Source organism: Macrotis lagotis, chromosome 2 (genome assembly GCF_037893015.1).
Source record: "Macrotis lagotis isolate mMagLag1 chromosome 2, bilby.v1.9.chrom.fasta, whole genome shotgun sequence".
Taxonomy (NCBI): domain Eukaryota; kingdom Metazoa; phylum Chordata; class Mammalia; order Peramelemorphia; family Peramelidae; genus Macrotis; species Macrotis lagotis.
The window spans coordinates 99,816,901-99,844,889 of NC_133659.1; the positions used below are offsets into that span (position 1 = coordinate 99,816,901).

The 27,989-nt window shown below is 40.6% G+C and overlaps 1 protein-coding gene across 1 annotated transcript in view; it reads right to left on the reverse strand.

Annotated features, from left to right (window-relative positions):
* Positions 1-27,989, reverse strand: part of CACNA1S (calcium voltage-gated channel subunit alpha1 S) — a 94,172-nt gene that overhangs the window by 11,732 nt on the left and 54,451 nt on the right. Inside the window, exons 17-33 of the mRNA XM_074222319.1 lie at positions 27,386-27,518; positions 26,857-26,986; positions 25,503-25,562; positions 22,105-22,211; positions 20,948-21,035; positions 20,514-20,621; positions 18,841-18,893; positions 17,804-17,950; positions 16,276-16,477; positions 15,663-15,821; positions 14,013-14,123; positions 12,948-13,031; positions 6,496-6,552; positions 5,787-5,915; positions 5,199-5,264; positions 3,444-3,535; positions 1,826-1,985 (exon numbers count right to left, since the gene is read on the reverse strand). Of these exons, the coding sequence (XP_074078420.1) occupies positions 1,826-1,985; positions 3,444-3,535; positions 5,199-5,264; positions 5,787-5,915; positions 6,496-6,552; positions 12,948-13,031; positions 14,013-14,123; positions 15,663-15,821; positions 16,276-16,477; positions 17,804-17,950; positions 18,841-18,893; positions 20,514-20,621; positions 20,948-21,035; positions 22,105-22,211; positions 25,503-25,562; positions 26,857-26,986; positions 27,386-27,518 (1,886 nt within the window). The remainder of the gene's footprint in view (positions 1-1,825; positions 1,986-3,443; positions 3,536-5,198; positions 5,265-5,786; positions 5,916-6,495; positions 6,553-12,947; positions 13,032-14,012; positions 14,124-15,662; positions 15,822-16,275; positions 16,478-17,803; positions 17,951-18,840; positions 18,894-20,513; positions 20,622-20,947; positions 21,036-22,104; positions 22,212-25,502; positions 25,563-26,856; positions 26,987-27,385; positions 27,519-27,989) is intronic.

Genomic DNA, 27,989 nt, shown 5'->3' on the forward strand with positions numbered 1-27,989 from the left:
GTCTTCCCTTCTTCACTGCCCTTGGGCTGCTTGGCAGCCCCTCTCCCAGAGGCTCATCATATTGTGGACAACCAATCCATTTAGCTCTATAACTCTATAGCATCTCGGAATTCTCAAGCTCCCCTTAACAGGTGCTACCATACCCAACTTGATTATAGACATTATTATGTCCAATTTATAGATCAGAGTGAAAAAATGACTAGTCAGTATCAGAGCTCTATGCCTCCAATTCCAACCAAGCTTATGCCAAGCTGCCTCTTTTATAACCCTTTTACTCCTAACGAGGGAATGAAAAACTGACAGAGACAACTGGATAGATGGCATTTACAAAGCTCAGATATCACTAGGATAATTTTTAATTCATTTTATCCCTATAGTTGGCTTTTTTAAAAAACATTCATATCTTAAAAACTTGATTTCCAAGTTCTCCCCCTCACTCCAGCCCCTCCCTCGCACTAAGAATGCAAAAATATGATATTCATTATACATGTAAAAACACACAAAACATATTTCTATATTAGCTATGTCTTAAAAAAACAAGAAAAATAAAGAAACACAAAAATATGCTTCGATCTGGACTCAGGTCATCAATTCTTTCTCTGGAGATGGCTAGCACTTTTCTTTGGAACTGTGGTACATCATTGTATTGAACAGAGTAGCTAAATCTTTTGCAATTGATCATCCTTTCAATGTTGCTATTACTATCTACAACGTCCTGCAGGCTAATCTTTTACAAAGGATATCATTTAAATCCTCCAAAATTCTTAGCATCACTTTTTGTGATAATGAAGTACGAGCCCACAAACTGGGGTACAGCAAAACAAAATGTTGTGAATGAGGATAATGGAATATTATGGAACCATAAGGAGTGATAAAGCATTCAGATAAGCATGAGGAGACATTTATGAGCATAAATGGAATGAAAGAAGCAGAACCAGGAAAACTCTCTCTTTTCATATATATGTATATAAGTTTTCATACATATACTCATACACAAACACATGTATATATGTATATAGTTACAAAAATATGACAACATATGTACAACAATAAAAATGAAAGGAATATAACACCAAATTAAATGTTGTTTAGTTATAGTAACCAAAGTTAGAGAAGACATGAGAAAATATATCTCCTTCCCTTCCTTGCAGAGATAGGGTGCTATGGATATGAAATATTTTTTATATAGTTCACATACATACATATATATACAAACATATAAAATAGGGAAAATTTTGATTTATATAAAGGAAAAGTTAATAGATAACTAATAGGAGCTCCAGATTTACTGATGGAGAGATGAGTTATAGTAAGGCAAGGTGCTTGTCTTCCTTTTCCTAATGAGTTTGTGAAGGGACTTGGACATAGACTGTGATGGAAAAGTTTAGGCTTAGGAACTTCTTGAGGTAGTGACCACCCATGATTCCAGAGGACCAGTAATGAAGCATGCTAGCCATTTCCTGACAGAGAGGTGATAAATTCAAGGAACAGAATGAGATACCCATTTATGGAAATGCCAATGTAGGAATTTGTTTTGCTTGACCATGGATATTTATTACAAGTTATTTTTTTCTTTTTTGGAGAGGAAGGAAATGGAAGAAAGAGAAAAGAAATTCTTACTAATTTAAAAAATAAAATTTAATTAAAATTGAAAAGAAGGAAATTTAATTTAAATTAAAATATTAAAATATTTAAAACATAAAATATTAAAAATAAAAAAAGAAGGAGGAAAAAGACAGAAAAATCCAAAAGACAAATCTGTGCTTTTGGTTCTCATTTTTTATCCCTGTCTGTGGTCTCTGTGATGTCTAAATGGATGACTTACCAGGAAGGCACAGAGCATGTAGAAGCTGATGAAGTAGAAATAGGCAAAGCCTGTGCCACAGGTATATTCTTCCCCAGGAAGAGCATCAGACTTGGGGTCACAGAGCTTTCCATAGGTACAGGCCAGCAAGATTTCCTGCCATGCCTCTCCAGTCGCACACCTAGGATGAGATAGGCTTCTGGTAGTGTGTTCAAATATGGAATGAATGGGCTTTTGCCAGGATGCCAGGATCCCATTCCTGACTTTGCCCTCACATTACTGGGTAACCAACCCTTATCACTGTATTTCTCCATGTTTCAATTTATCTTTTGCTCATTGAGTCCCAATATCTCCACTCTTTATGGGAATGCTGCAATGATGTATGATCTCAAATTGTGGAGACTTCTAAGGACCAAACCAAGTCAAGCTTTCAGGACTGAAGTCACTAAGGGGGAACTTAGAACACTGTGGGAAAGTGCCTTGAATGGAGGCATATTATGGCAAGTTTTAAGAAATAGAAGCTTGAAGTCTTTGCCCCAAGGAGTTCCAGGCTAGATTAGCTAGATTCCAACCTCAACAAGAGGTATAGTAGTGTTACAGAGGAACAGTTGTTCATGTGCTTAAATGGGAGCAGACTGGGGGATAAAGGAACATTTTCCTTATTGATGTAGCTCTTGATGCAGTAATCCAGAATGGAAAAGGGGAAAGGCCACCCAAAATATAACTAATACAGGAAAATGATGCTTTGTTCCACATGCCAATGCCCCCAGGATGGGGGCTTTCCTCCCTCAGAAGACTCACTATCTCCTTATAACCTTGCCCTCTCTTGAAGACTTCTGCCAATGTACAGTACTGTGCTGTACAGCCAATCCCCTCTCCTCCCCTAAACACTCCCAACTCCAACCCTATTCTACTGCTTTTGGTGAAAAAAAAATCCTTTAGAGAAGCATGGAAAGAATTACAGCAACTGATGCTGATTGAAGGGAGCAGAACCAAGAGAACATTATACACATTAACAACATTGTGAATTGATCAACTATGATGGATGCAGCTTCTCTCAGCAGTTCAGAGAGCTAGGACAACCCTATTATTCTTATTATGAACAATGCCATCCACATCCAGAAGGAAAATAACAAAAGCAAAAAAACCACAGAACCTGAATGAATACCATTTTCACTTTTTTTTTAGGTTTTTGTAAGGCAAATGGGGTTAAGTGGCTTGCCCAAGGCCACACAGCTAGGTAATTATTAAGTGTCTGAGACCAGATTTGAACCCAGGTACTCCTGATTCCAGGGCCGGTGCTTTATCCACTATGCCACCTAGCTGCCCCCCCCTTCACTTTTTAAAAAACCTCTCGTGTTTTCCTTCCTATTCCATGTTTCTCTTTCTTTTCCCTTGGTCCTAATTTCACATAAACAAAATGACTAATATATGGGCATGTTGAACATGGGTGTACAATGTACAACTTTTACCCAATTGTTTACCTCTGGGGAGGGGGTGGGGTGGAATGGAAGGATGGCAGAAAAATGTGTAACCTATGAATATGCAGGTGGATGAATGTTGAAAGGCTTTCATGACATCACTAGAAAAATAAAAATAAAATTTAAAAAATTCTAGTTAAAATTCTAACAGCTTCTACCTGAAGAGCAGGAGCACAGCTTGTGGGAAGGTCTGGAAGTTATTATTCCGATTGATTTGGGTCCCATCCACCATGGCAATTTTCCCAAACATCTGCAGGGCAAAAAGGGGTATAGTTCCCAGGTAAAATATATAAAGATCTCCTAACTAACCTCACCCTCATTATCATCTCAGCACTTCTTTATTCTTCTCACTCTCTATACTTCCAGATCCTGAGAACTCAAACCCCTCTGTTTTTATTACTTTAAAACTGAATGAACATCTTCCTCATATCAGGTCTTAGGATAAGGTTTTAAAGAACAAGGTAAATGGGAGCTGGACCTGTGATTAGTGTAAGAAACTCATAGGTGAGGAAACTCACAGCAATGCAGGTAGGTACCTCCTCTGAAATTTCTAACTGGGATTTGATTAGTGTCAATGAATTCCTTGATGTGGTCTCCTCTACTCAAATTTATACTGTTTGAAGTTATAAAATATGGTAAATTGTTCTAATCTAATGCAAATAAGCATTGAAAATTTGAATAATGTAGATAGGCTTTGAACTATCCATAGGCCTGTATGTTTTAGAGGTAGGAGCTTTCCTGGTTTTGAGACCAGTTCTATATCCTTTATGCAAAAGTGCTTCTTGATGAATAATACCCTCTTTTAAATGTTGTTTTTCCTAATAGAGACCTCAGAGGCAGCATTTCATGGGAAACTCAGCAGGGCCACATATAGTAAAGCCTAGGGGACAAAATCTGAAGGGTTAGGAGAGCTACGTTGTGTCCCAGAACAGCCCTCCCCCTCCCCCCTGCCCAAGGGGACAAATTCTCTCCCTATCCCTTCTTTTTTGCTCCAGACTTGATTTCTGCAACACCCACTGGAAACTAGGGTATGGACTGGTGTAGTTGAGGTTTGCTTAGGGAAGAAAACTCAGACCTCTTGAGCCTTCAGGGGTCTCCTTAAGGGATATTCTTGCCTCCAACTTTTATCTTTCTATCTTTCAGGAATTCTTCTGGTTCTCTCTTGGGATGGCCAGATGGATGGGTAAGCTTGTAAGGACAGATAGATGACTTCTAATAATGTCTCAGGTTGACCAAGAGACCTGTTCACTCCTACCTCCCCCTCCTCCTTTCAGAGTAGTTGTTGGAACTGAAGCAGGATGAACCTCAGCAGAGCTTCCTCAGTATGTTCAGACTGGGCAGAGTCAATCTTAAATGGTAGGAGCTGGTGAAGAGGAAGAGGAGGAGGCAGGGAGAGAAGGAGCAAGGCTGAGGAGAGGGCCACTCTTAGGCCTCCTAATATTGGGCAGCATGGTGTAGTGGATAGAGAGTGGACTTCAGAGACAGGTTCAAATCCTACTTGGAATACATCCTGTCTATGTGACCCTTAGCAAGTTCCCACCCCTCAGTGTCCTAGGCCACTCCTCTCTAAGGCTATAAATTTCAGAGAAGGTGTAGATCTGCATTGGTATAGAAACTTCATCCCAAATAATACAACTGTAAGGAATGATGATCGAGTCAAGATGCTAAGCATGTTTGTATGCAGGAAAACAGAGGACGAGCCCCACTTTGGCAATGCCCTCCTGGGCTCTCCAGTCTCCAGGGTCTATTCCTACTCCCTCCCTTGGTCGAGCTGTTCTACCCTAGGATACTGACAGAGCAGCGTTTACTCTTCCCCCTGCCCTCCTTTCTTCTAAGATCTGTGTTGGTGCCTCACTCTAAGAGTAACCAGTCCCCTGATTATTCCCAGAATTCCCACCCGAGTCCTTCCTCACCTGCATCCCAATGACTGCATAGATGAAAAAGAGCATGACAATCAGCAGGGCTACATACGGCAAAGCCTAGGGGACAAAACCCGAAGGGTTAGGAGAGCTATGTTGTGTCTCAGAACAGCTCCTCCTCTTCCCGCCCAAGGGGACAAACTCTTTCCCCATCCCTTCTCCTTTTTTGTTCCAGATGATTTCAGCAACTCCCACTATGGAAACTTGCTCCACCAATAAAAATTGATAACTCCTCTGGAATGCCTCAGTTGTCTGGGGACAGAGAGGTTGGTGATATGGTCATCATCACCCATCTAGGATGCATCAGTCAGAATTTATCTCAGGACATTCTGACTCGAAGATCAACAAACCTCTCAAGCTGTATTATAATAATTATAATCATGCCTCTCCTTTTCTCTCAATTTTTAGAGGGTCTGGCAGTTCCTATGTCAATGGGTCCCTGAGTAAATTGATGCTACCCCTTTGGTTTTAATTAACTATTATCTCCTGGAAACCAGGTGATGGGAATCTCTTACCCGACTCTAACCATAGGCCACCAGAGAACACTGAGCAGCAAATTTCATGGAGTTGAGAGATCCTCACCTGGAATGACTTGATGAAGGTCCAGAGGAGTGTTCGGACACCCTCTCCTCGGCTCAGTAGTTTTATCAACCTCATGACTCGGAATAGGCGGAAAAAGGCACTGGATATGCGAGCGCTCTCATCTGGATCCTGCCAGGGCAGCAGTCTCAGAATTAGTGTAAGGAAGGAGGCTTTCTCCTGGGGTTTTGAGTTGAGACCTCTGGAGCAGCCTCCCTGGAACAGGGCTCATCTGATTCTATTTGATGAGGATAGATTCCCTGCCTTTAGGGTGAACCCATATTCTTCAACTAATATTAGTATTCTGTGAGGAAATGTCTTTTCCCTCTTTTGTCCTAATACTTTCATTTTTATGTACTTATAGAGATAAAAAACTTTACAGCCTGGGAATTAGGGATTTTGAATTCTAAACCTGTTTGGCTACTGATGCACCATATATGCCAAAGTAATATAATTTGTGTCTTAGTTTCCCTATCTATAAAAAGGTGGGTGGGAAGGACTAATCCAGTGAGGCGATTTTGTTGAGTTCTCAAGATTGTCTGAGAAAAAGCCAGGCTTGTTTATAGCACCTTGCTCCCTTGCCTAGCTGCCTCTTGAGTCCCAGATCTACCCCCATCCGAGACACCCAGCGAAACCCAAGAAAAACAGGAGGGGAGAGCTAGGAAAGAAGCTACATGCAGGGTCAGGGGCAGACTCATGCAGTCAGAATTACAGTGTTGGCACAGCCTCCTCCCAGGCAGTATAGTCCCCCACTGGAAGCCAGGAAAGTCTGTGGAGAGAAGAAATGAGTGGAAGAAAGAAAATCAGAGAGATGGGACAATAGCAGGGAGGAAAGGAGAGTTGAGAAAGACACAGGGTTTGCAGGGGAGTTAGAGAGAGACAAATACAGGGTGGACCAACTCGGTTTGGCTTCTGAACCAGTAGGGTCAGGTGGTTTCAAATCTGTTTCTAAATGGTAAAGAGGAAAGCACTAAGGAGAGAGGGACAGAATTTGAGCAATCAATAGAAATCAGGTGGCAGAAGAATTGGACCCTTCTACTTCCCCCAAGATCTGTTTATATACTCAATATGAATTCTTCATCCAACAGGAGGACTATTTTGCAGAAATAACACTCTCAATAAGGGCACTTCAGAGGGAGCCTGCTTTTTCATTTGAAAATGGATCCAGATAAATCCAGTTGTTCCAGAAGGATCTACATCTGAACCTGAACCTCAGGGTGGATTGGTAAGTTCCTTATAATGTTGTCCAAATGGCAGAAATCTTGTGAAAGACCAAGATTTCAATGGATGGTATTTCTTTATATCAAGAGTAGGTGGGAAGAGCATTGCCAAATCTCTTTGACCCAACCTGCCTAGGGATTGGTATATAATGTTGAGAAAGGATGAGGGAACAAGGATGCAACAAACATTCACTCTAGTTTGACCCTTGGGAGGTGGGGGCATGGGCAACTTTAGATCCATTTGATGAAAAGTATTTGAAGACAGGGATGTGAGCTCAGGGGAAGCCAATAGAGTTAAAGCTCAGTTACATGTGTTTAGAATATTCATTTTTATAGATTATCTGATAAAAATGAGAGAATAGAAGTTCCTATTATGTGCATATGAAAAGTAGCAAGATAGAGAAATGACCTGGGAATCAGAAGACCTAGATTTGAATTCTGTCTTTGACATTCTGGCTGTGTGACTATAGGTAAATCAATTATCTTCTCATAGTTCTAGGCAAAGTCTAGGTGCAAAGGAGATGCTGACCTGTATTGGTGGAGGGTGTTTCTCTTTTTTGGAGCCCCCCCTCTAAGAATGAAATCTTAGGTCCCTGTTTCTTTACTCATTGTGGGTCCTATACCAGCTCCCCTGTCCCCAACAAACCCAAGGACAAACAGGAAAGACAGTGCCTCTCCTTGGGGCGTTTATATCTATCTGTAGTTGTAACCTAAATAAACTGTACATACTATACAAATGAAAGTTGCTATTCTGTATAAGCAGTTGTCCAAGGTGGGAGAAGACTTTCTAGACCCAAAGGACATATTAAATGGGATTCTCATTATTTTGTATTATTATTCCTCTGCCAAAGTCCTACCCTCCCTGGCAAAGAAGGGGTCCTAAATTTTCAAAAACTGTCAACCAATAAGCATTCTTTAAGTGCCCATTGTGTGGTGGGCACTGTGTGTGGTTGTGTGTTGGGAGTACAAATACAATATATGAAACAATCTCTACTGACAGTATGTCAGCTGTAAACCCTAGAGGGTTCTACCTAGCTAGAAAGGCTCTGAGGTTGGGGCCATTTTGGCTGGATTTGGTGAGGCTCATCACCAAAAGGTCATCAGCCATAGGAGAAGTAGTTTGATCATGACTTAAGAAAGGAATTGAGATCAACTGTGGTGGACTACATTTCAATGCCAGGAATCACAGACCCTTGCAAGTATTGAAGCATTATTTTTGTTGCTATTATGACTATTGGTACAGTAGACAGAACATTAGACCCAAAATCAGGAAGACTTGAATTCAAATATGGCCTCAGACACTATCTAGTCATATGTCCCTGGGCCTCAGTTTCCTCATCTATAAAATGGGAATAACAGGACCCAAGGTTATTGTGAGGATAAAGTGAGATAATATCTGTAAAGCACTTTGAAAATGTTAGAATGTTATGTAAATGTTAGCTATTATTACTTCAGACCAGTTTGGTTTCCTTCTGCCACACAGTACACAACTGGGCTGCCTCCCCCTAGACTCATCTGGCTTATGTCCAAGGAATTAAAATGAATTTTCATATGAGCCTAAGAAAACATTGTTAGGAGGAGAAATCTGCTGTTGCTAAAAAAAAGTCATCTTTCAAAAACAAAATAAATAACTTTCAGAATATTCAAGTCAGTGTTTTTCTTTGATGATTAAAAAAATCAAGGCATGACTGTAGTGTTGGGGAACCAAGAAGCACTTTGAGATTTTATTTAGACCCTGTTGCTCTCCAGGAGGCCTGTGAGCAGTCAAGCTAGGGGATTATACTGGAATTCTATTTCCCCCGGAAGCTAGAAGCTGTATATATAAATCCCATGTGTAGAAAATTCACACACACACACACACACACCCTTTCTCCCCTCCAAGAAAAAAAAAAAGACCCTTTCCCAGGCCCACTACTCTCTGGAGAAGATACAGAAAAGCCTCAATATGTGATCCTTATATCCTGTACACATCCTGCCCCAGAATCCAAATTGTGTTATCCGCTCCAGCAGCCCCTCTCTTTGGGAGTTTCCATATGCAGCTTTGTCTGTTAGGGTCTGTTCTACACATGCTCAGTCGTAGTGAACTGAAGCCCCAGCATGGATCTGATGAACAACAGAACAGTATAGCAGCCAAGACCCTTGTAGGTCCTTTCCTGTCTCCCACCACTATCAGTTTCTTACCTGTTTGTTCCTAGTAACCTCCATGGCCCAAGGTCAAATCTCGACCTTCTAGAGTCCATGGCAGCTCATTTCATCTCATATACTTTCTCTCATATGAGTCATAATTGACAGTTTTTGTCACCAGGCCAAGCAGCATTTTAGTCAAGAGGGGCCAATGATGGAAACCTCAGGATATTTGGAGGTTGCAGGGTGGGGGGGGGGTTTGGGGAAAGGTATAGTAAACAGGGCTAGGTCAAGGAGGCACTCTCCTGAGAGAAGGAAGTGGCTTTTCCTTTTCCAAGACTACAAGTATTGTTAGTGCCCTGTGAATTTCAGCACTTTGAGGAAAAGGGCCAGTTGCCCCAAACTAATTGTAGTTCTCTTCTTATCCAACTCCAATATTGAGGTCCTCCCAATCTCAGTGGCCAGAATCCCTATGCCACAGAGACAGGCAGTTAAAGCAACTCTCAAGGAGGTGAATTCCTGTGAATTTTTAGAGACCTCAGGTCTTTTTTTCCTGGCTTCTAGGCTAAAATAGGTTTACCCTGTTATAATCCTATCAGAAATATTCCCAATCTTACCTAGAGTTGCTCCCTGAACCCAGAGGTTCAATCTCATTTTTCCTTTGACCTCCCACACCCCCATGGACCTTGCCACTTCGACTCCTTGCCTACCCAAGTTGATTTTCATCCTCAAGTCACCTCTAGTTCCCTGATGCTTTCCTATTCTCTTGGTTCATTAACCCCCTTCACTTACCAGCCTGCCTTGGTTAGTCACTTCAAGGATATTCTCACTAGTTCTCTAAAATTCCTTTGACCTTCTGCTTATACCTGAATCACCACCAGAATTTGCTTTCTTTGATTCCTCTCACAATGAAATGTGGTTAGTGATTGTCATGAAGCTATTGGGTCCCCTACCAATCCATTTTTGCTATCCTCACTGTTGCTTAACAACCTAATTATTCAGCTCTAACTGGCTATATTTTCCACGGCATTTCCAGACCAATCTATCTTGCTCTCCTCACTCTTCTAAATCTATTCCTGACTTCCTTACTCTTGGCAGAAGATCCAACCTCCTGTTTTACAGGCAACAAGGTTATCTAACATGAGGTCATTCAACTTCCCTTTTCTCTGCTTCAAAACTGCTCTCTTATCACATCTCTATTTCAGAATTTCCCTTTTTATCCACTTTTCACCTTATCTCCTGTTTCCTTTCTTTTCAAAGGCCAACCCACTAATCTTGTACTCTTAAAATATAAATGATTATCTGATATTATATTTGCCTTCTTAAAAGGTGAGAGGGAGTGAATTTAGAACTCAAAAATTTTAAAAATGAATGCTAAAGGTTTCTTTTTGCAAGTAATTGGTAAATATTTAACAAGATAAAATATATTGACAGGAAAATGATTATCATTATTATTATTTTTATATCACCTTGGTTTTTCTCCTATATCTCTATTCCTTTCCATTCCTCAAGCCATCACTCATAATAATTTTTTTTAAAAAGGGAAAAAATCCAGCAAAATGGATGCACACATTGGAAAACCCTGACATCATACGTAATGCTTTACATCTGTGGAGCTCAATCTCTGCAAAGGAGTTTTCCTCATAAGCTGTCCTCTTTCCACTGGGATTTCCATGAGGAAGGAAGGGATCATTTATATAGCAGCTACCATGTGCAGGGCACTGTGCCAAGCTCCCCCCCTTTTTAAACAAATATCTCATTTAATCTTCACAACAACTCTGAAATTCCATTATGACCCCCATTTTACAGTTGAAGAAACTGAGGCAGCCAGAGGTTAGGCTCCCTGTTCATGGGTCACCCTAGTTATAGTATCTGAGGCCAAATTTGAACTCAAGACTTATTGACTCCAGACCCAGTGCTCTATACATTCTAGCTTCCCCTGAGTTTCTGTAAATTACTCTTTGTCCCATCTCCACCCCAATTTCTTGCTCTGGTTCGTTGCTGTGTCTACAGACAAACTCAGGCTTCCCCACTGCTAAATCTTCTCTTAAACCTTCTTCCAATCCTAAATGGCATCCTATCTCCTTCCCACCAAAGATCTTGTTAAAATATACCTTTAATCCCTACTTCTACTTCCTCATTATCCACTTCCTCCATAAATTGCTGAAATTTCTTTCTATCCCTAAAGAAACTTCTACAACGATTTCTTATTTGCCAAATCTAAATCTAAGAAATTATCCGTTCTCATCCCCTTGGTCTCTTTGAAACACTGATGTTGTTAAAACCCTTATTAAAAATAACAACTGCCCTGTGGGTTTTTGTGATATGATACTATCCTGGTTCTCTCCTTATCTCTGACTATACCTCAGGTTTGTTTTTTTTTTAAACTAATTCCTCTTCTTCCTCTTGTCCTCTATATATCAGTATTATTATTTGGTCTTTCTCCCCTTCGTACCCTTAATCTGTCTTCCACACAGGCCAAAGTGATTTTCCTGAGGCCCAGACCTGTTCATGGAACCCCCCCCCCCCACCACACACACACAGACACAAACACACACTTAATGAACTCTAGTGGCTCCCTATTACCTCTGAGACAAATATAAAATCTCCTATTTGGTTTTTAAACCCCTTTGCCCCCTGTCCCTAACCCACTTTCTAGCTTCTTTATATGTCACTCTCTTTCCTGCACCCTACAGTCAAACTGGTCTTCTCTCTGTTCCTCACACACAGCACCATCTCTCCTTTGTCTTGGTTATGCCTAGTACCTCAGTGCCCTCCCTCCCTCCTCACATCTACCACACAGATCATAAACTTTTCTGACTTCACTTTCCTTATCACAGAGGTTACAGGTGAGTATTATTTGCCTCAAGCCCTTAAATGTAAATAGAGGGGATCTGACAATAAGACTTTTTTTTTTTTTTAGGTTTTTTTGTAAGGCAAATGGCTTGCCCAAGGCCACACAGCTAGGTAATTATTAAGTGTCTGAGGCTGGATTTGAACCCAGGTACTCCTGATTCCAGGGCCAGTGCTCTATCCACTGAACCATCTAGCCACCCCGACAATAAGACTTCTGCATCAGTTGCCCTTAATCTTTTGAGGATCCCTTTTAAAAGGGAAAAATAGCTTTTAGAGTCACAGGACCTGGGTTCAAATCCTTGTCTGATACTGACTACTTATATATCTTGGGTGTATTATTTAATCTTCCCACATTTCAATTTCCTCATCTGAAAAGTGAGGGGTTTAGATTAAACAGCCTCTGAGTTTCTTTCTGGCTCTGGTTCCATTATCCTATTAGTCTCTAAGGACAGGGAAAATACCCCTTATAACAAAGAATAAAAGAAAGAAAAGCAATTCAGTATATGTACAATCTATTTAACCAAGTTTGACAAAGTATGCAGTATTTTGTTTCCAGAGCCCTCCACTTCGGTAATGAAGGGAGGGAGATGAATTTTCCTTAGGGTGAAACTTCTTGGATATTTTAATTATTCAAAATTTGTTTTTTTTATCTGTAATATTCTTCTAGGATTTATCATATTCGGCCTTGTTTTATATTGTGTCCCAAAAGTCTTAGTGCAGTTTGAAGTCATATTTAATTGTGAGCATATCTTATCTCCTATATAGGATTGTAAAGTCCTTGAGGAGGGAACTTGACTTTCACAGTAACCCCTCCCCCCAAAACCCCCCAACAAAATTCACTGTACTTAATACAGTTTCCTTGACATAGTAGCTGCCCACTAAATATCAGCTGAATCAATGAATGGATCTACACATCTAGAAACCTTACCCTCCTTTTAGGTACCTACGATTTCCTGACACTCACATCAATCTCACTAAGGATGACGTCGATGATGCTGCCAATGACAATCAGGAAGTCAAACACATTCCAAGGGTCCCCAAAGTAGCCCTGAGAAAGAGAGGGAATGGAAGGAATGAAGAGAGGAAGGGAGAGAAGGAGGAAAGAGCAATCACAAGGTGAAGGTAGCCTAGGATCCTTTGGTGATCTGTGAATGTGATAGAGAATCCCTCTTGATGTTGGGTTGTAAAGGGTGTCATGAACCAGATTTTTTTCCTAGTGATTTCCCTCTATCATCCAATTTTAAATAAGGAATACCCCATCCCCTCACATTTATAGTGTTGCTAGATTTGAAGCCAGGATTCCTGGGTTAGAATCTTGGCTCCATTATTTACTAGCTATGGCAAAATGGGCAAGTCATTTAATTCTCTGAACCTCAGTTATCCATCTGCAAAATTGAAATTACACACTTGCCCCCCTCCCCCCATGTTATTGTGGGAGAAAGCATTTTGTCAATCATCTAACACTCTACAAACATGAATTCCCACTATGACTATCCTGCTCTTCTCATATCTTCCTCAATATTCTCTTTTCTCTCCTCTGAGCCCAAGGTAGTAAGTAGGGCTGGTATTTATAGTTGGAATATAAGGGGAAGTAAGAGACCCTGAGTTTAGACAGAAGGTGGAGAAAAGAGGTATACAGAGAAGAATATTTCATTCTCTAGTTGTGCTGCTCTGTCACTTTGAGTGACTTCTTGACTACTATGACCTGAAGTTGAAGGCAGGGAGTTGAGAGGAGAAGTGAGGGTGAAGGAGGGACATCTGCTTCCTGCCTATTGATTAGTAGTATCACGAATGAAAAGTATGAAAGGGGATTTGGAGTCAAAGGTGACCCTGAGCAAATCTCAGACCTTTGATTTTCCCTTTCCTCATCTGTAAATGGAGGAGACTGGATTAATTACCTCTAAGTTTCGTTCTAGCTCTATGTCTATGACTTTGGGTTGCTACAACCTAAAGTTTACTTCTCCATCCCTTCTCATTTCAAACTTTCCTGCCTTGCTTAATGACCATGAATACCACTTTCAACACTCACCTTGGCCTTGAAGGCCATGAGCTTGAGGACCATCTCCAAGGTAAAGATGATTGTGAAGGCCACATTGAGGATATCTGAAATGTGGTTCATTTCATCTGATTGGTTGTAATGCTGTGGAAATGGAAAGGATGGGAGGTAGGTTGGGAAAGGAGAACAAGGCAATATGGGGACTTTGAACCTGTTTTCCAGAGATCCCAGAGTATGAAACTTCTGTATCAGAATGTCCTTGCACCCATCTCTTTCTGAACCCTTCCTCCTCATTCCTCCTCTTCTCCCTAAGTTCAGAGAATACAAGTGTCTAATTTGATAACTACTCATAGCCTTCCTCCTTTTATGCTCATATTCCTCAAATTTAGAATCTTATGGAAACATAACACAAGGGGAATAGAAAGGAGAGGAAGAGGAGAGGAAATTTCTTTCAGCCCTTATGTCTACTTTTCTTTAGATCTACAGTCAGTAGGTTAGTGAAGTAGAGGGCTAGACTTTATTTTATAATTATTCTGCAGATAATTGAGATAGGAATGAGCCCTTTTCTTTAGTAGAGCTTGATGTCTTATCCTTATCTAACTGCTAAGGCAAATGAGCTGGGAGTTGAGCTATCTGAATCCTAGAAACAGCAGCATCACTACCTGGCTGTTGGGACATTTGGTACATTATTCAAAAGAGAGTAATCTTGTCTCCTCATTATCCAAAAGTGTGGTGAAAATAAAAAGGAAGCATATTTTCTAATCTTATTTCTGTATCCTCCATTTAGTCATAAATGCAGCAGGCTTATTATCTCTCCTTTCTTTAAAACAATTCTAGAAACTATCCCAAAGTCTTCTTGGATCAAGCATGGTACAATTGAAAGAATATTAGATTTTAAGTGAGAGGATTTGAGTTCAAATTCCACAGCTCTTAGGACTCTCAACCTCTAGATCTCAGTTTCCTCATCTGCAAAATGAGGGAGCTGGACGCGATAGCATTTAAGCTTCCTTCTAATTCTAAATCTAGGGTTCTATTATCAGAAACATATTGGTGGGACTCCTTTTGTCCTAGCAGATTTGGACCTGGACATCTCATATTCTCACCAATTTCCTTTGTCCCTTCCCTCTTAAAGAGTCTCAACCTTTGTTCCTTAAGGCTTAGAGCATGTCTTTCCCCCATCTCCTATAAAGGATATAAATACTTTAGTATTTTCCTATTATTGTTATAATTTTTTATATGTACCACAGATATATTAGCAATGCTGTTAGCTTGGTCCTATAAACTCCTTCAGGGCAGGAACTCAGCCTGGGCAATTCTATTTGTACACTTGATTATCAGTCAGTTATCAGAGATGTCATAGTGGTAAAGGGTTGGGCTAAATGACCTCTGAGGCCCTCAGACAACTGTAGAATTATTTAAGCAATGAGAAGATTAATCAAAGTTTAAAAGCAGGCATGATAATGAAGTATCTAACTTTGGAATCCTTAGAGATACTCCTGCTCTGCAAATATTAAATCTATGCCTAATTGAAGTGTTACTGAGATGTCAATTCAATCATCCTAGGGCTAGGACCACTGTCTGTAAGTTTAAAAGTCTCTTGGGGGTCTTCTTTGATCCTGGAATCCTGACCTCCCTTCTGCTCTGCCCAGTGGAATTGGTGAGCTGGCCCAAGGGGCCTCTTACCTGCATACCCAGGCAGATGGTGTTGAGCATGATGAGGGCAAACATCAGGTACTCAAAGTAGGAGGAGGTGACGACATACCACACCTTGTACTGATAGGGATTCTTAGGGATGTAACATCTCAAGGGGCGGGCTTTCAGAGCATACTGCACACACTGTCGCTGAGATACACCATAACCAAGGACATCAGAATCAAGGAGGAGGCAGGAAATCCCCCAGAAGACAGTGGGAGAATGTCTAGATGGAAACTATGGCCCTAGAGGAGATGCCCAGAGGAAGTTGTACCATCTTGGTGAGGGCCTCGAGGGGAGTCTAACATGGCAGTCTCACCATTTATTATCTCGGCTCTCACCCACCTGGTGAGCTCTCGCCATTCATGGTGTTCCATCCTAGGTTTTCTGGCCAGACAACTCAGTGAATATGTGGGCATTAAGGACAAATGAAAACTTTAGTGCTACCCCCAAACTAACTCCCTTTGTCTGAACTGTATTCTTTTTATCAATTGGCAAGATCCCTCCCACATCCCAATTCCATCCTAACCTCCCTTTAGGATTGTGGATATTGAGAATCCTCTCTCCCTTTCCCTAATCCCACCTTTATGGGCATTGAGGGTACCTGGTTCTTGTCGAGCTCACAATTCTTGTATTCAGTCTCACCCTGCTCCTGGAAGGTGACGATGATAAAGCCGACAAAGATGTTCATCATGAAGAAAGCGATGAGGATGATGTAGATGATGAAGAAGATGGCCATCTCCACACGGTAATTGTAGATGGGGCCTATGTCCTCAGTATGTGAGTCAATAGCTTTGTAGAGAAGCCTGTGAAAAGATGAAAGGAAGTGAGAGATTAAGGAAAAGTAAGGCAAGATTGGGAAGAACCTTGAATGCCAGACTGATTTTGGACTTAAGAATAATATTTTTATTATCTATGGATTTTTTTTTAATGTTTAAATTTCTTTTAAATGAATGTTTACTGGGGCAGCTAGGTGGCACAGTGGATAGAGCACCAGCCCTGGAGTCAGGAATAGCTGAGTTCAAATTCAGCCTCAGACATTTAATAATTACCTAGCTGTGTGGCCTTGGGCAAGCTACTTAACCCCATTTGCCTTGCAAAAAAAATAACAAAACCAAAAAAAAAAAATGAATGTTTACAAATTTAAATTTTGGGGTAAAGGATATACTACTCTTTGTTACTTGCCTTTATCTCAGTTGATCCCCACAACAATTTTGGGAGGTAGATACTTTTATGAACTCATTTTATAGTTGAGGAAATTGAGACAGAGTAACTTGCCCAGGATCATGTAGATAGAAAGTGTCTGAAGCCAGATTTTAACTCAGGCTTCCTGGCTCTAACCTCAGGGCTCTTTTTATTGCAGCATCTTACTATTTTTTCTCTGTCCTACATTTTTTAAAAAAAAAAGTGGGTAGAAGCCTTATAACATATATGCACATTCAAACAAAATAAATTTTTATATTGGTCATGTGCAAAAAATCATAGGGTTATTGTAGGGAAAACTTTAAGGGAATAGTAGAGTGCTACAAAATTGGAAGCCATGATGATACTTCCATAGGCACAAAGGAGTCATTGGAGATTTATGAGTATGGGAATGATGTGATGGTATAGACATTGGATAAGAATAATTGCTAACATTTAAGTATAAGGAAGGATTAGAACCCAGGTCTTCCTGGTGCCCAAACTAATAGGTTGCTGCCTCTTTTGTACTATTAGCAACTGGCACAAGAATACAATTATTCTGTAAAGTTTGTAGTGTCACTTTTCCCATGCTGCCTCTTGTGGCCTGTTATAAAACATTTTCAGTGGCATCTGATTGATAGAGCTAACCTGCTTCTTTTACCCAAGAGTCCCTTGGCATTCTATTTAGTGATTAGATATACCAGGTATTTTACCAACTTTCTTTGGGAAGAAGATCCTTTAACAATGTCCTCTTTACTAACAATCTCCAAGTATTAAATACGTTCTCAATGTGGGTACACTCGTATAATGTGTGTGCATGGCTGGGGTGGGTAAAAAAAAGAATATTCTTGCCATCCAAGTACCCTTCCAATGTAGCCATGACCATCCTCATTTTGTATCCTTCCCACCCTTCCTCCTACTCCACCTTTCTCCAATCCCCACACACTCACTGGGGCCATCCCTCGAAGGTCGAGACAGTGAAGAGGGCAAACATTGCAGACAGTACGTTGTCGAAGTTGAAGTCGCTGTGTAACCACTCTCGGGGATATACTTGCATCTGGTTAGGGTCCCCATCTTTGTACACATAGTAATATCCCCTGAGCAGAGGGGAAAAATGACTTAGCTGCCTTCCTCCATCCATGAAAGCCCTCTTTTGGGACCTCCCTCTACCCCAGGGAACCTCAGACATCCCTCTTTTGGAAAGAAGCAGAATAGCTTAGAGCCCACAAGAATCTTCCAAGCTCATGATCTTCTGATGTCATCCCCCATTGATTACTTATTTATTACAAGGAAGGACTCTGAGAGAGGGGAGGATTACTGGGAAAAACAGCAAAGAAAATGATGAAGAAGAAGGTACAAATTCTCTATCTAAATCTGAAAGCTAAATCAAGGAGGGGGCTGAGGTTTTTACAAGATCATAGAACTTAGAATCAGAGTCTTAGAATGATCTAGTTTGGCCAGGAGGCCACCATTCTACAGAGGGAAGTGATATACCTAGGGTTAAACAGTTAGCAGAAGAATTGAGGTACTTGTCCAGGTGACAGGTTGGGGTGATTCCCCATTGACCCTTTCCTGCTCTTATTCTTTTAAAGGATTATAGGATCATAGATTCAAGGTTAAAAGGAACCCAGAGACCATCTAGTCTAATGCTTCCAGTTTCCAGATGAAGAAAGTATGGCCAGGGAAGTTAAGAGAATTGTCCAAAGTCACACACATGAGAAACAATCAGAAGTAAAGCTCAGGGTTTCTTATTTCCGATCAATGATTCTTCTCCCTATACCACATTGTCTCTCATTTCTTCCCCATTTCCCTAGACCTTCAGCCTTTTAAGACACTCAGATCTTTTCCATTCCCCACTAAGTCAGCATCCTGCTAGTTGACCCTGGAGTCACATTCCTGGGCAGCCCCAGGTGGAGAACTGGGAAACCTTCACTTGATCCTGCTCAGGTGGGGAGGTTCCTCCAGAAGCTGGCAGGAGATAACTTACTTGCACTCAGCTTCGGTCATCTTAGATAAGTCATTACAGCTGTACAGTTTCCCCTGAGGTGATGTGGGGAGAGGAAAGAAAAAGAATGTGGGTGGGAGGGTGTTGGAGAGAGGGAAGAGGAGGGAAGAAAGACAGGGTCATAGACAGAAAGAAAAAGAAGGGGAAGGAGGAGACATGTGAAGAGAAGAGAGATGGGATAGGGGTGGGGGGGGGGAAGAGAGAGAGACAGAGAGAGAGACAAAGCCAGAGAGAGGGAGACATTCATACATAGAGACACACAGATAAAGAGACAGATAGAGGCAGAGGAAGAAAGACAAAGAGTGAGGGAGGAGGAAGAGGAGGGAGAAGTGGGGAGGAAGGGAATGAGGGAGAGAAGAATGGAGAAAGTGAGAGAGACAGAGAGAGAGAAGGAGACACACACAAATGGACACACACACACACACACACACACACACATAGAGACACAGAAAGCCAGAGAGATAGAGGTAGGGATAAAAAGACAGACAGTGAGAGAAGAGGAAGAGGAGGGAGAGGTAGAAAGGAGAGAAGGTGAGGGGGAGGAGAGAGGGAAAGAGGGGAAGGGGGAGAGGGAGAGGGAGAGGGAGAGAGAGAGAGAGAGAGAGAGAGAGAGAGAATATGTTGTCATGGAAACAATTAAAAAAATGGGAGCAGGAGGACATCAAGATAGAATGATAGTGCAGAATTACTGATTCTGATAATGGAAGTCTCCTTGCCCCTGTAACCTTCAAGAAGGTAAAAACCTGAATTCTTTGGAAGGAAAGCAGAACAGGACAGACTTGACCATCATTACAACAACAGCTTAAATTAACATTGTTCTTGATAATAATAACATTGCTAATATGCTATGCTATGATACAATGTAATTCAATGTATGATATAACTATAACATACTGTAATGTATTAAACATTATTAATAATAGCATTAGGGGGCAGCACTAACATCTCACAGGATTACTGGAATTCAAAAGGATATAATTTATTTTATTTATTTTTAATATTTTTCCCCTAACATTTTGAGTTCCAAGTTCTCTTCCTTTTCAAGCACCCACCCCCAACCCCATTGAAAAGGTAAATGACAATTATACGTGTGTGGTCTCAAAGGTACATCAAGTCTGATCCCTCATTTGAAAGGTTGTACCCAGGTTCTGTGACCTCAAATCCAGTTGTACCACATGCCTTTCAAAGAACAAGATAAGTTGCCCAGAGTGGGCTGGGCACACCCTATGAGGCTCAGATCCAGAGTAAAACATCCAGGTACTTAAGCTCCATTATTGATTCTCCCATTAGAAAGGGCAGATAGTACAGTTTGGGGTGTGTGTGTGTGTGGTGGGGGACAAATGCCCCACTGTCTTCAGAGAGTCTGTTGCAATCTTTCCCCTTAAATATTCCCCAAATTATATTGCCCTCCTCAATAAGGAAGGGCTAATTGCCCTTTGATTAGGGGTTGGAACCCAGAGGGATACCCCTTACTTAAAATTTTTTTCCAATCTCCTGAAAAAAAGAAATCCTCGTAACAAGGGGACCCTTATGTACAAAAAATATTGATAGCAGCTCTTTTTGTGATAGCACATAATTAAAAAAGAAGGGGGCATGCATCAATTAGGAAATGGGTGATCAAATGATGACATCTGGATGTAATGGGGATCTCTTACCTTGAAGAGTTGGACTCCAATGCAGGCAAACATGAACTGCAGGAGGGTGGTAACCAACACGATGTTTCCAATGGTCCGAATGGCCACAAAGAGGCACTGAACCACATGCTGGGTATTGAAGAAGGGATCAGGTGAGAATCAGACTCATGGCCACCAGGATTTGAGGGAGACCCAAGAATATAGTTAATTGGGTGACAAGAGAGGGGAGACCCCTGCTTGGAGAGAGTGAGACCGATGAGATACTTCCAAGGTCCCATTGGGAGTGGATGACCCAAGAAAGGCTTGAGGCAAGAACCAGTCAGGCTAATGAGTCAATGTACCAAGTTATGTTTCTGTTTGGGCTGTTTGGGTTCAAGGTCACCACCTATTCTTAGCTAATTTTGTGTTCCTTCTTCTCCTAAGGGAAGTGGATCCAGGACTCACTCAACTCTCACCTTCAACCCTTTGGCTCTGTTGATAGCTCGGAGGGGTCGGAGCACTCTCAGCACTCTGAGGATCTTCACCACAGAGATGGCACTGGATCTGAGTGGGTGGGGAAGGGAATACAAGATGATGGGAAGAGTTGGAAGGAGACCCTTGCCATAACTATTTTCTCCAACTGGGTAACCTTAATCATTTTTCCCTGCCAGGTACTGGTCTGTTTCTTCTTCATATAAGTCATTCTTTCCACCCAAAACACTGTCTTCCCTACTGAGTCTTCTCCCCCTAAGTCACCTACTTTTTCTAGCAACCATTCACATTTCATTTCTTCCAGACTGTGATCACTCCTGTTTGTCAGCACCCTCTAAATTTCAGGGTCCTGGAATCCCCAGTGGCATCTTATTAATAGATTTGACTGAGTCATTGTCCTGGTTCAGAGGCATGTAAAGGGAATTTCTATTACAGTTTAATGTAATGGAAAGAATAGTGATCATGGAGTCCCATAATCTGGTTTAAGTCTTAGTTTTGATGCCTGTTTAAAGGGTGACTCTGGGGCAAATCGCCTAACCTTTTCAGTCTCCTAAGTAGTTGGAGAGGTTAATCTCATCATTTAACAAATAAGGATTACAGAGGTACAAAAAAGGTGGAATGATTTGATCAAGGTCATAGAGATTGTCAGAGTTAGAATTTGAACTCAGGACCTCTGATTCTGGATATAGGTATATTTCCATTATAGCAAGCTGCCTTTCTATTAGATGAAAATAATAGTTGAACTACTGACTCCTAGACTTGGAATCTGCTTCAGACACACACTGGCAATGTGATCCAGGATGAGTAATCTAATCTCTTTGATTCTCAGTTTCTTTATTTGTAAAATGGGAATAATAATAACACCTACCTCACAGAGTTGCTATGAGGGTCGAAGGAGAAAAAAAATATGTACTTTTCAAACTTTTAAATATCTTAAATGTGGGAACTAAGTGGAAGAAGATGCATTTGAAACTTTTCAGTACTATATAAATAGTATGAGCCATTGCTATTATGTTAAGCTTGCCAGCCCTAAACTATGGGAAAGGCACCAGGAGCTTGAGGAACCTCCTCTTTTGGGGGTCAGTGTTGTAGACCTTATGAGGTCTTCTTCCCCAGTGTTAACCCCTTAGTCATTGCTCACTCAAGGCCCATGGAGATGAGGGACACAGCCACCACCACTAGGTCCAGGATGTTGAAGTAGTTGCGTAAGAAGGAGCCCTTGTGAAGGAAGGCGCCATAAGTTGTCATCTACAGAAGAAAAAAAACCAATATTAATTTCAATGGAATGAAACAGACTTTATGATAATGCCTTCTGTCTTCATACTATCCACTTAGGAATCAACTTCTCTATCTATAGATGGAATTTGAATTCTAGGGATGCTGTGAAGTGTCTAAGGGCAAACATTTAATTACCATATAAATCAGAGCATGATAAGTATCCAGGATGGAGCAATGCATCAGATGAATGTTGAGGAGTGTGAGATCATTTATGACTGTGAAGAAGAGGTAGCTTTTTAGCTGAACTTTGAAGGATGGATAGGAAATAAACTGATAAAAAGAGAAAAGAAGACATCTCAGGTGGAAACAGCTGCATGGACAAAGTCACAGAAGTGGGAAAAGCACGTCTGATTGGAGCAAAGAATATTTATAAGGAAGTAGTGGGAAACAATATGGAAAGGTAAGTTGAGTCAGATCTCAGAGGACCTTGAATGTTAGGCTATGAAGTTTGGACTTGGAAGCCTACAGGGGACCATTAGACCTGATAAAAGGTAAAACTTCCTCATAATTAGAATAATTCATAAGTGGAGTGAAGCAATTTAGGAAGGAAGGAATTAGTTCCTTTTCACTGAATGGTTTGAACCAATGGCTAGATGATTTGTTGGTTATGTGGCAAAAGGATAATTTTAAGTACTGATTAGACTAAAAAGCCATCAATGTCCCTTTTCAGATTCTGCAATTTATTTGCAGAACTGTGCTGGAGCAATACTATCTAATACTGGTTTTAAGATCCTGATTTGTGAAATTTCCAGAGTGAACATTCATACCTCAGAAAATCAGAGTTTGATTTATTATTTTGTTGATTGTTTAGACTTAAGAAAGCAAAGCAGAATATGCTAATAATGCAGATCTTAAACTTAAAAGTATATTGTGGGCACATTTTCTCCCCTCAAAAAGCTAAAATATTTACTAGGTGTCAAACTCAAATAGAAACTAAACTACACGTAAACTATTACATTGTTAGAGAAAAAAACACATATTAACACTATGTTTTATCGTCTTTTTATTTATTTTCTTAAATATTTCCCACTGACATTTTAATCTGGTTTGGGCTTTGCTTGGGAGTTCTACCACAAGTAAAGGGCACCCTATTGCCACCTCAGCAGAATACCAACATGCTTAAGAAATGTTAATGAATGTTTGATAAATAAAGGAATGAAAATATCTAGGAGAAGCTGGCTTTCCTTTTGACTCCAAAGAGAAATTCTTACTTCATCTTTCCTTTAGGATATGGGAATTACATGACAAATTCTTTCATCTTCTTGAGCATCCAAAGAGGGCTTCAATTTAACAGTTACCCCAAGCCCCTTTGCTCTTGAAATTTGAAAAAAATTTTTTTAAAAGTTTTAGACTATTCCTTTTTTTCTTTCTTTCTTTTTTTTTTTTTTTTTTTGCAAGGCAATGGGGTTAAGGGGCTTGCCAAGGCCACACAGCTAGGTAATTATTAAGTGTCTGAGACTGGATTTGAACTCAGGTACTCCTGACTCCAGGGCTGGTGCTCTGTGCCACCTAGCTGCCCCCTAGACTATTTCAAACCTTCATCTTCTTGATTAACTCCCAACCTACCTTTGTTTAGTTTCCATTACTACTCTATGGGTATACTCTATGTTCCAGTCAAGCTAAATGACCATCTGATCATGACCCCATGTTTTCCCACCTTTGAACCTCTGATTGCGTCACTCTCTCGGAATACTTTCTCCCTATACATTATCTCTTCCTTTTGAGATCCACCTCATCTTTTAAGCTTTCTTTGCTCCTGCCAGATAGAAGAGATCTCTTCTGAAGTCGATTATGATATGATTTTTCCTTTCTTACTAGATTTCAAACTCTCTAAGAGTGGGCACTTCCTTGTTTATCTTGTATCTTTTATAATACCTTGTATATAAATATTTGCTGAATGAATGAATGACATTCAGCAGATCATGGCTCAGAGAAGAATCTGATATAAATGTAGACTTTTGAAAGTTCAGACCCAACAACATGGGAGGTTCTGAAGAAGTTTTCCCAGTTGTAGCTAAGAAAGATCAAGGACCCAACATAACCCCCTGAAGCTACTCCAGAGATAATCAGTTTTCAATAAGTTAGACACATGCTTGAGAGAGTACAAATGAAGATTATTCAGTATGCTAAAACTAGATAGCAACTTACTTTGCATTTTGCAACAATGGGACTTTACACCCAACCTCTATTCTCTAGTTATGAGAATAGAGATTCAGATTTTATCTTCATTCATTCTTCCTTTTATCCATTTATTCATCATTCATTTTTAATTAAGTAGAAATTCACCAAGCACTCATTATATACACTGTTCTTTGTTAAACATGGTTGTGGATATAAACCCAGTGTAGTTCCTGCCCTCAAGCAGCTTCTTTTTAATAACAGAAGGTTTCACTTTAGAACTACTTTGCTGAGCTCATGTGATAAATGTATACTTTTTGGAAGTTGTTATTTTCTAGTTTTGAGATGACAGGATAAATTTTATTCATATGTGATGGTTACTTCCATCTTCTTTTCAGTTTTTGGAATTTCCTGATTAGATATATGTGGGCCTGTGGGATTATGAAATGGACCGATGATGTTGGACCACAGGACCAGTCCCAATTCAGAGAAAGGTCATTTTTGTCTGGGGAATATGCAAAGGAGATATTGTTCTAGGACAAGAGAAAATCATGATGAACTAAGTTTGACCTGGGAAACTGTAGCAAGGAAGAAAATGTAAGTATTCCCTAGGCAGGAATTAGATAATTTCTTTTATTTATCCTTCTAGTTAGCTTACCTTGATGTATAGTTTATGAATTTATAGATCTATTTCTTTTATATACAAACCCTGGAAAGCCCATTCATTCTTTAGTTCGGAGTATATGGTAGATAAGGAAAAGAGGGAGGAGATCCAGGACATCAAGTTATAGTGACAGCAGCAAAAGTAAGGAAAAAGTTAATTAGAGGATGGATTTAATAGACATATGAGCCTAAGGATCCAACCAGGTTCAGGGATCAGGAAATTTTGACAGGCCAGGGACCAAGGAAGTTTTAGAAAGTGGAGAGAATTGAAAGCATGAAGGCCTATGTAGGAGTAAGTGTACAAGGAGTGATTGTCTCAGTCAGGTGAAAGGCCCAATTAACTTTTTCACAGTCTGCCTCTATTGGCTGGTTGGGCTATGGATAAGAAATTCCTCTCCTGTGAGACTTAGGCTTTTTGATTTGGAAAGCCCCATGGGCAGATGGGGGCTTCAGGAGTCTTCTAGTCTTTTTATACCTTACCTTGAGCACAATTTCAACAGTGAAGATTGAAGTGAAGAAGATGTCCAATTTTTTAAGGATCTGAGGTAGGGATGAAGGAGTGACATAGAAGAAGGAAAAGAAACCAGTGAGAGTCAGTGAGGTGACAATGATAGTATAACCACCACCAAAAAGAGCAAAATAGATTATGAACCTATTTGTATTAGACTCTGTGTTGGGCATGGAACAGAGGTTATTACATGGACAAGACTGACTAGATATTCAGGAGGTTTTTTTTGTTTGTTTTGTTTTTTGACTATTCAGGAGTTCTTAATCTGAGGTCTGTGAATTAAAAAAAAACCCCAACTGCTTTGGACTGTTGCAGTTATGGTATCATGGAAGGAACAGTATATTAAAGGAGGAGGATTTTGGTTCAACTCCTACCTCAGTAATTTGCTATTTGTATGACCTTGGGCAATCTGTAAAATAAGAGAATAGAGATCTTAGATGCCTCTAAGGTCCTTTCCAACTTTAGTTATCTAATCCCATGAGTCCATGAATGAAAATGGGGAGAGAACAGAGGCTAAATACAGTTACAGGTATGTGATCCAGAGATGTTCCTTAGAGTCCATGGAACTCATGAATGGCAGCCAGTTGGGGTACTAGGATCACAGTCATTATACCTCAAAAGATTCAAGAGGCACCTATTCAGATGGTGCAGTGGTTGGAACACTGGAGTCAAGAGTACAACAAATCCAGTCTCAGACACATTAGCTGCATGACCTTGGGCATGTCATCAGGAGTGTCACTGGGTGGCTAGTCCAATGTCTGGAGCTGCTCCATAACTAATTCCTTCCCAAAATGAAAGGAGTTCTGATTTTTAAGTCCAATTCTCTTTCCACTATAGCCACACTCCCTCCTGTTAGGGAAATACATAGGGTTCAGAGAGGAACACATTGACACATAGGAGGTGCTTGTTAGGTACTTCTTACCTAAGATAAAGAACGTCTGGTTCTAAGTCCAATACTCGACAGCACAACCATACTACCTCTTGCTATGAACTATAAGCAATGGGAAGAAGTTGCATCCAGCAGAGTTAGGCTTAGTGTAAGGAAATACTTCCTAAGAAAATCTGTTCAAAAGTGAAATGGAATCTTTTGGGAAGTAGTGAGTCTTATTATCAGAGGTCTTTGAGTGGAAGATTTATGGACACATGTCAGGGATATTGTCAAAGAGATTCCAATAATCTCTGAGGTGCTACCTAGCTCTGTGTTGCTGTGATCCTGTGAGTCAACTTTCCTGGGGCTGGTCTTGCCCCTGGGAATGGAATTTGCTGAAAACCTAGGAACAATCAAGCCCAAAAAAGGCACCCATGATCTGGGGATGGGGAAGTTACCTCATTCCTGAATGAGTCTGCCTCAATGGGATCCTCCACTGCCAGAGAGATACTGCTAAGCAGAATGAAGACCAGAATGAAATTGGTGAACCAGGTGGCATTGACAATCCTGTGGCAAAGTACCCTGATCCTGGCAAGAGGAAAGGAAGGTAGGTACTCTGGTGAGTGTGAGGAACACTTAACCTCTCAGTGTGCCCATGACTATTCATTCCAGATAAGTTGCAAAATCAAAGCATTTGGGGTTGGAAAGGGCTTCAGAGAGTTCTTCTAGTTTAACCCCCTTCATTTGCAAAAGAGGAACCTGGACACTGAGAGGATAAAGTGATATATTCAAGGTTGTATAACTAGGTTGAATATAAGCCCACATCCTCTGGTTCCAAATACAACAGTCTTTCACCTATCTATCACCATTAACAGAGGGAATTTCCCACACTGGATATTTTCCACATCAATAAAAACACATATTCAGACCTTCCGCCCTTCACCAAATATATATATATACTATAGATGTATATAGGGTACCACCTACTTATTGGTAGGGCTGAAGATGAAGAATGAGCTGGCTTCCGGCATAGGCACTGCTTTTTCTTTCAGCTGTAGCTCTGCCAAGGGGCGAGGCCGAGGGCTTAGAGGGATCTCTGGCTCCTCTTCCTCATCATCTCCTGTGTGGGATGAGAAGATTGGATGGGGCAGGAAGAAATTGAGATCATCATTTCAGCTCTGATGTTGAACCCTTCCCTGAGAATTCTGTTTGTTCTCTGGTCCTATCAGCTCCACCAAAGTTATAGGTTCATAGAATAATAGAATATCAGACTCAGCAGATTGTAAACTCCATGAAGGCAGATACTATTTTGTTTCAATGTCAGGGGTCTATTGCCTAATAAAGTTCCTTGGTTGTAACAGGCATACAATAACTGTTGTTTGAATTGAATTGAGTTGAACTAGAGGAGATCTCTAGATAAATGATCCTAGGAACCCCTTTATTTGATTGAGAAAGAAAATAGGGAAAACAACTTTCCCAAGGTCAAAGAGGTGACCCAAGTTCTCTGACTTCCAGTCCAATGATCCTTCTCTATAAGGCTTTCAGTGATCAAGCCCAGAAATATCCCTCCTAAAAGTTAGTCCTTTTGGCG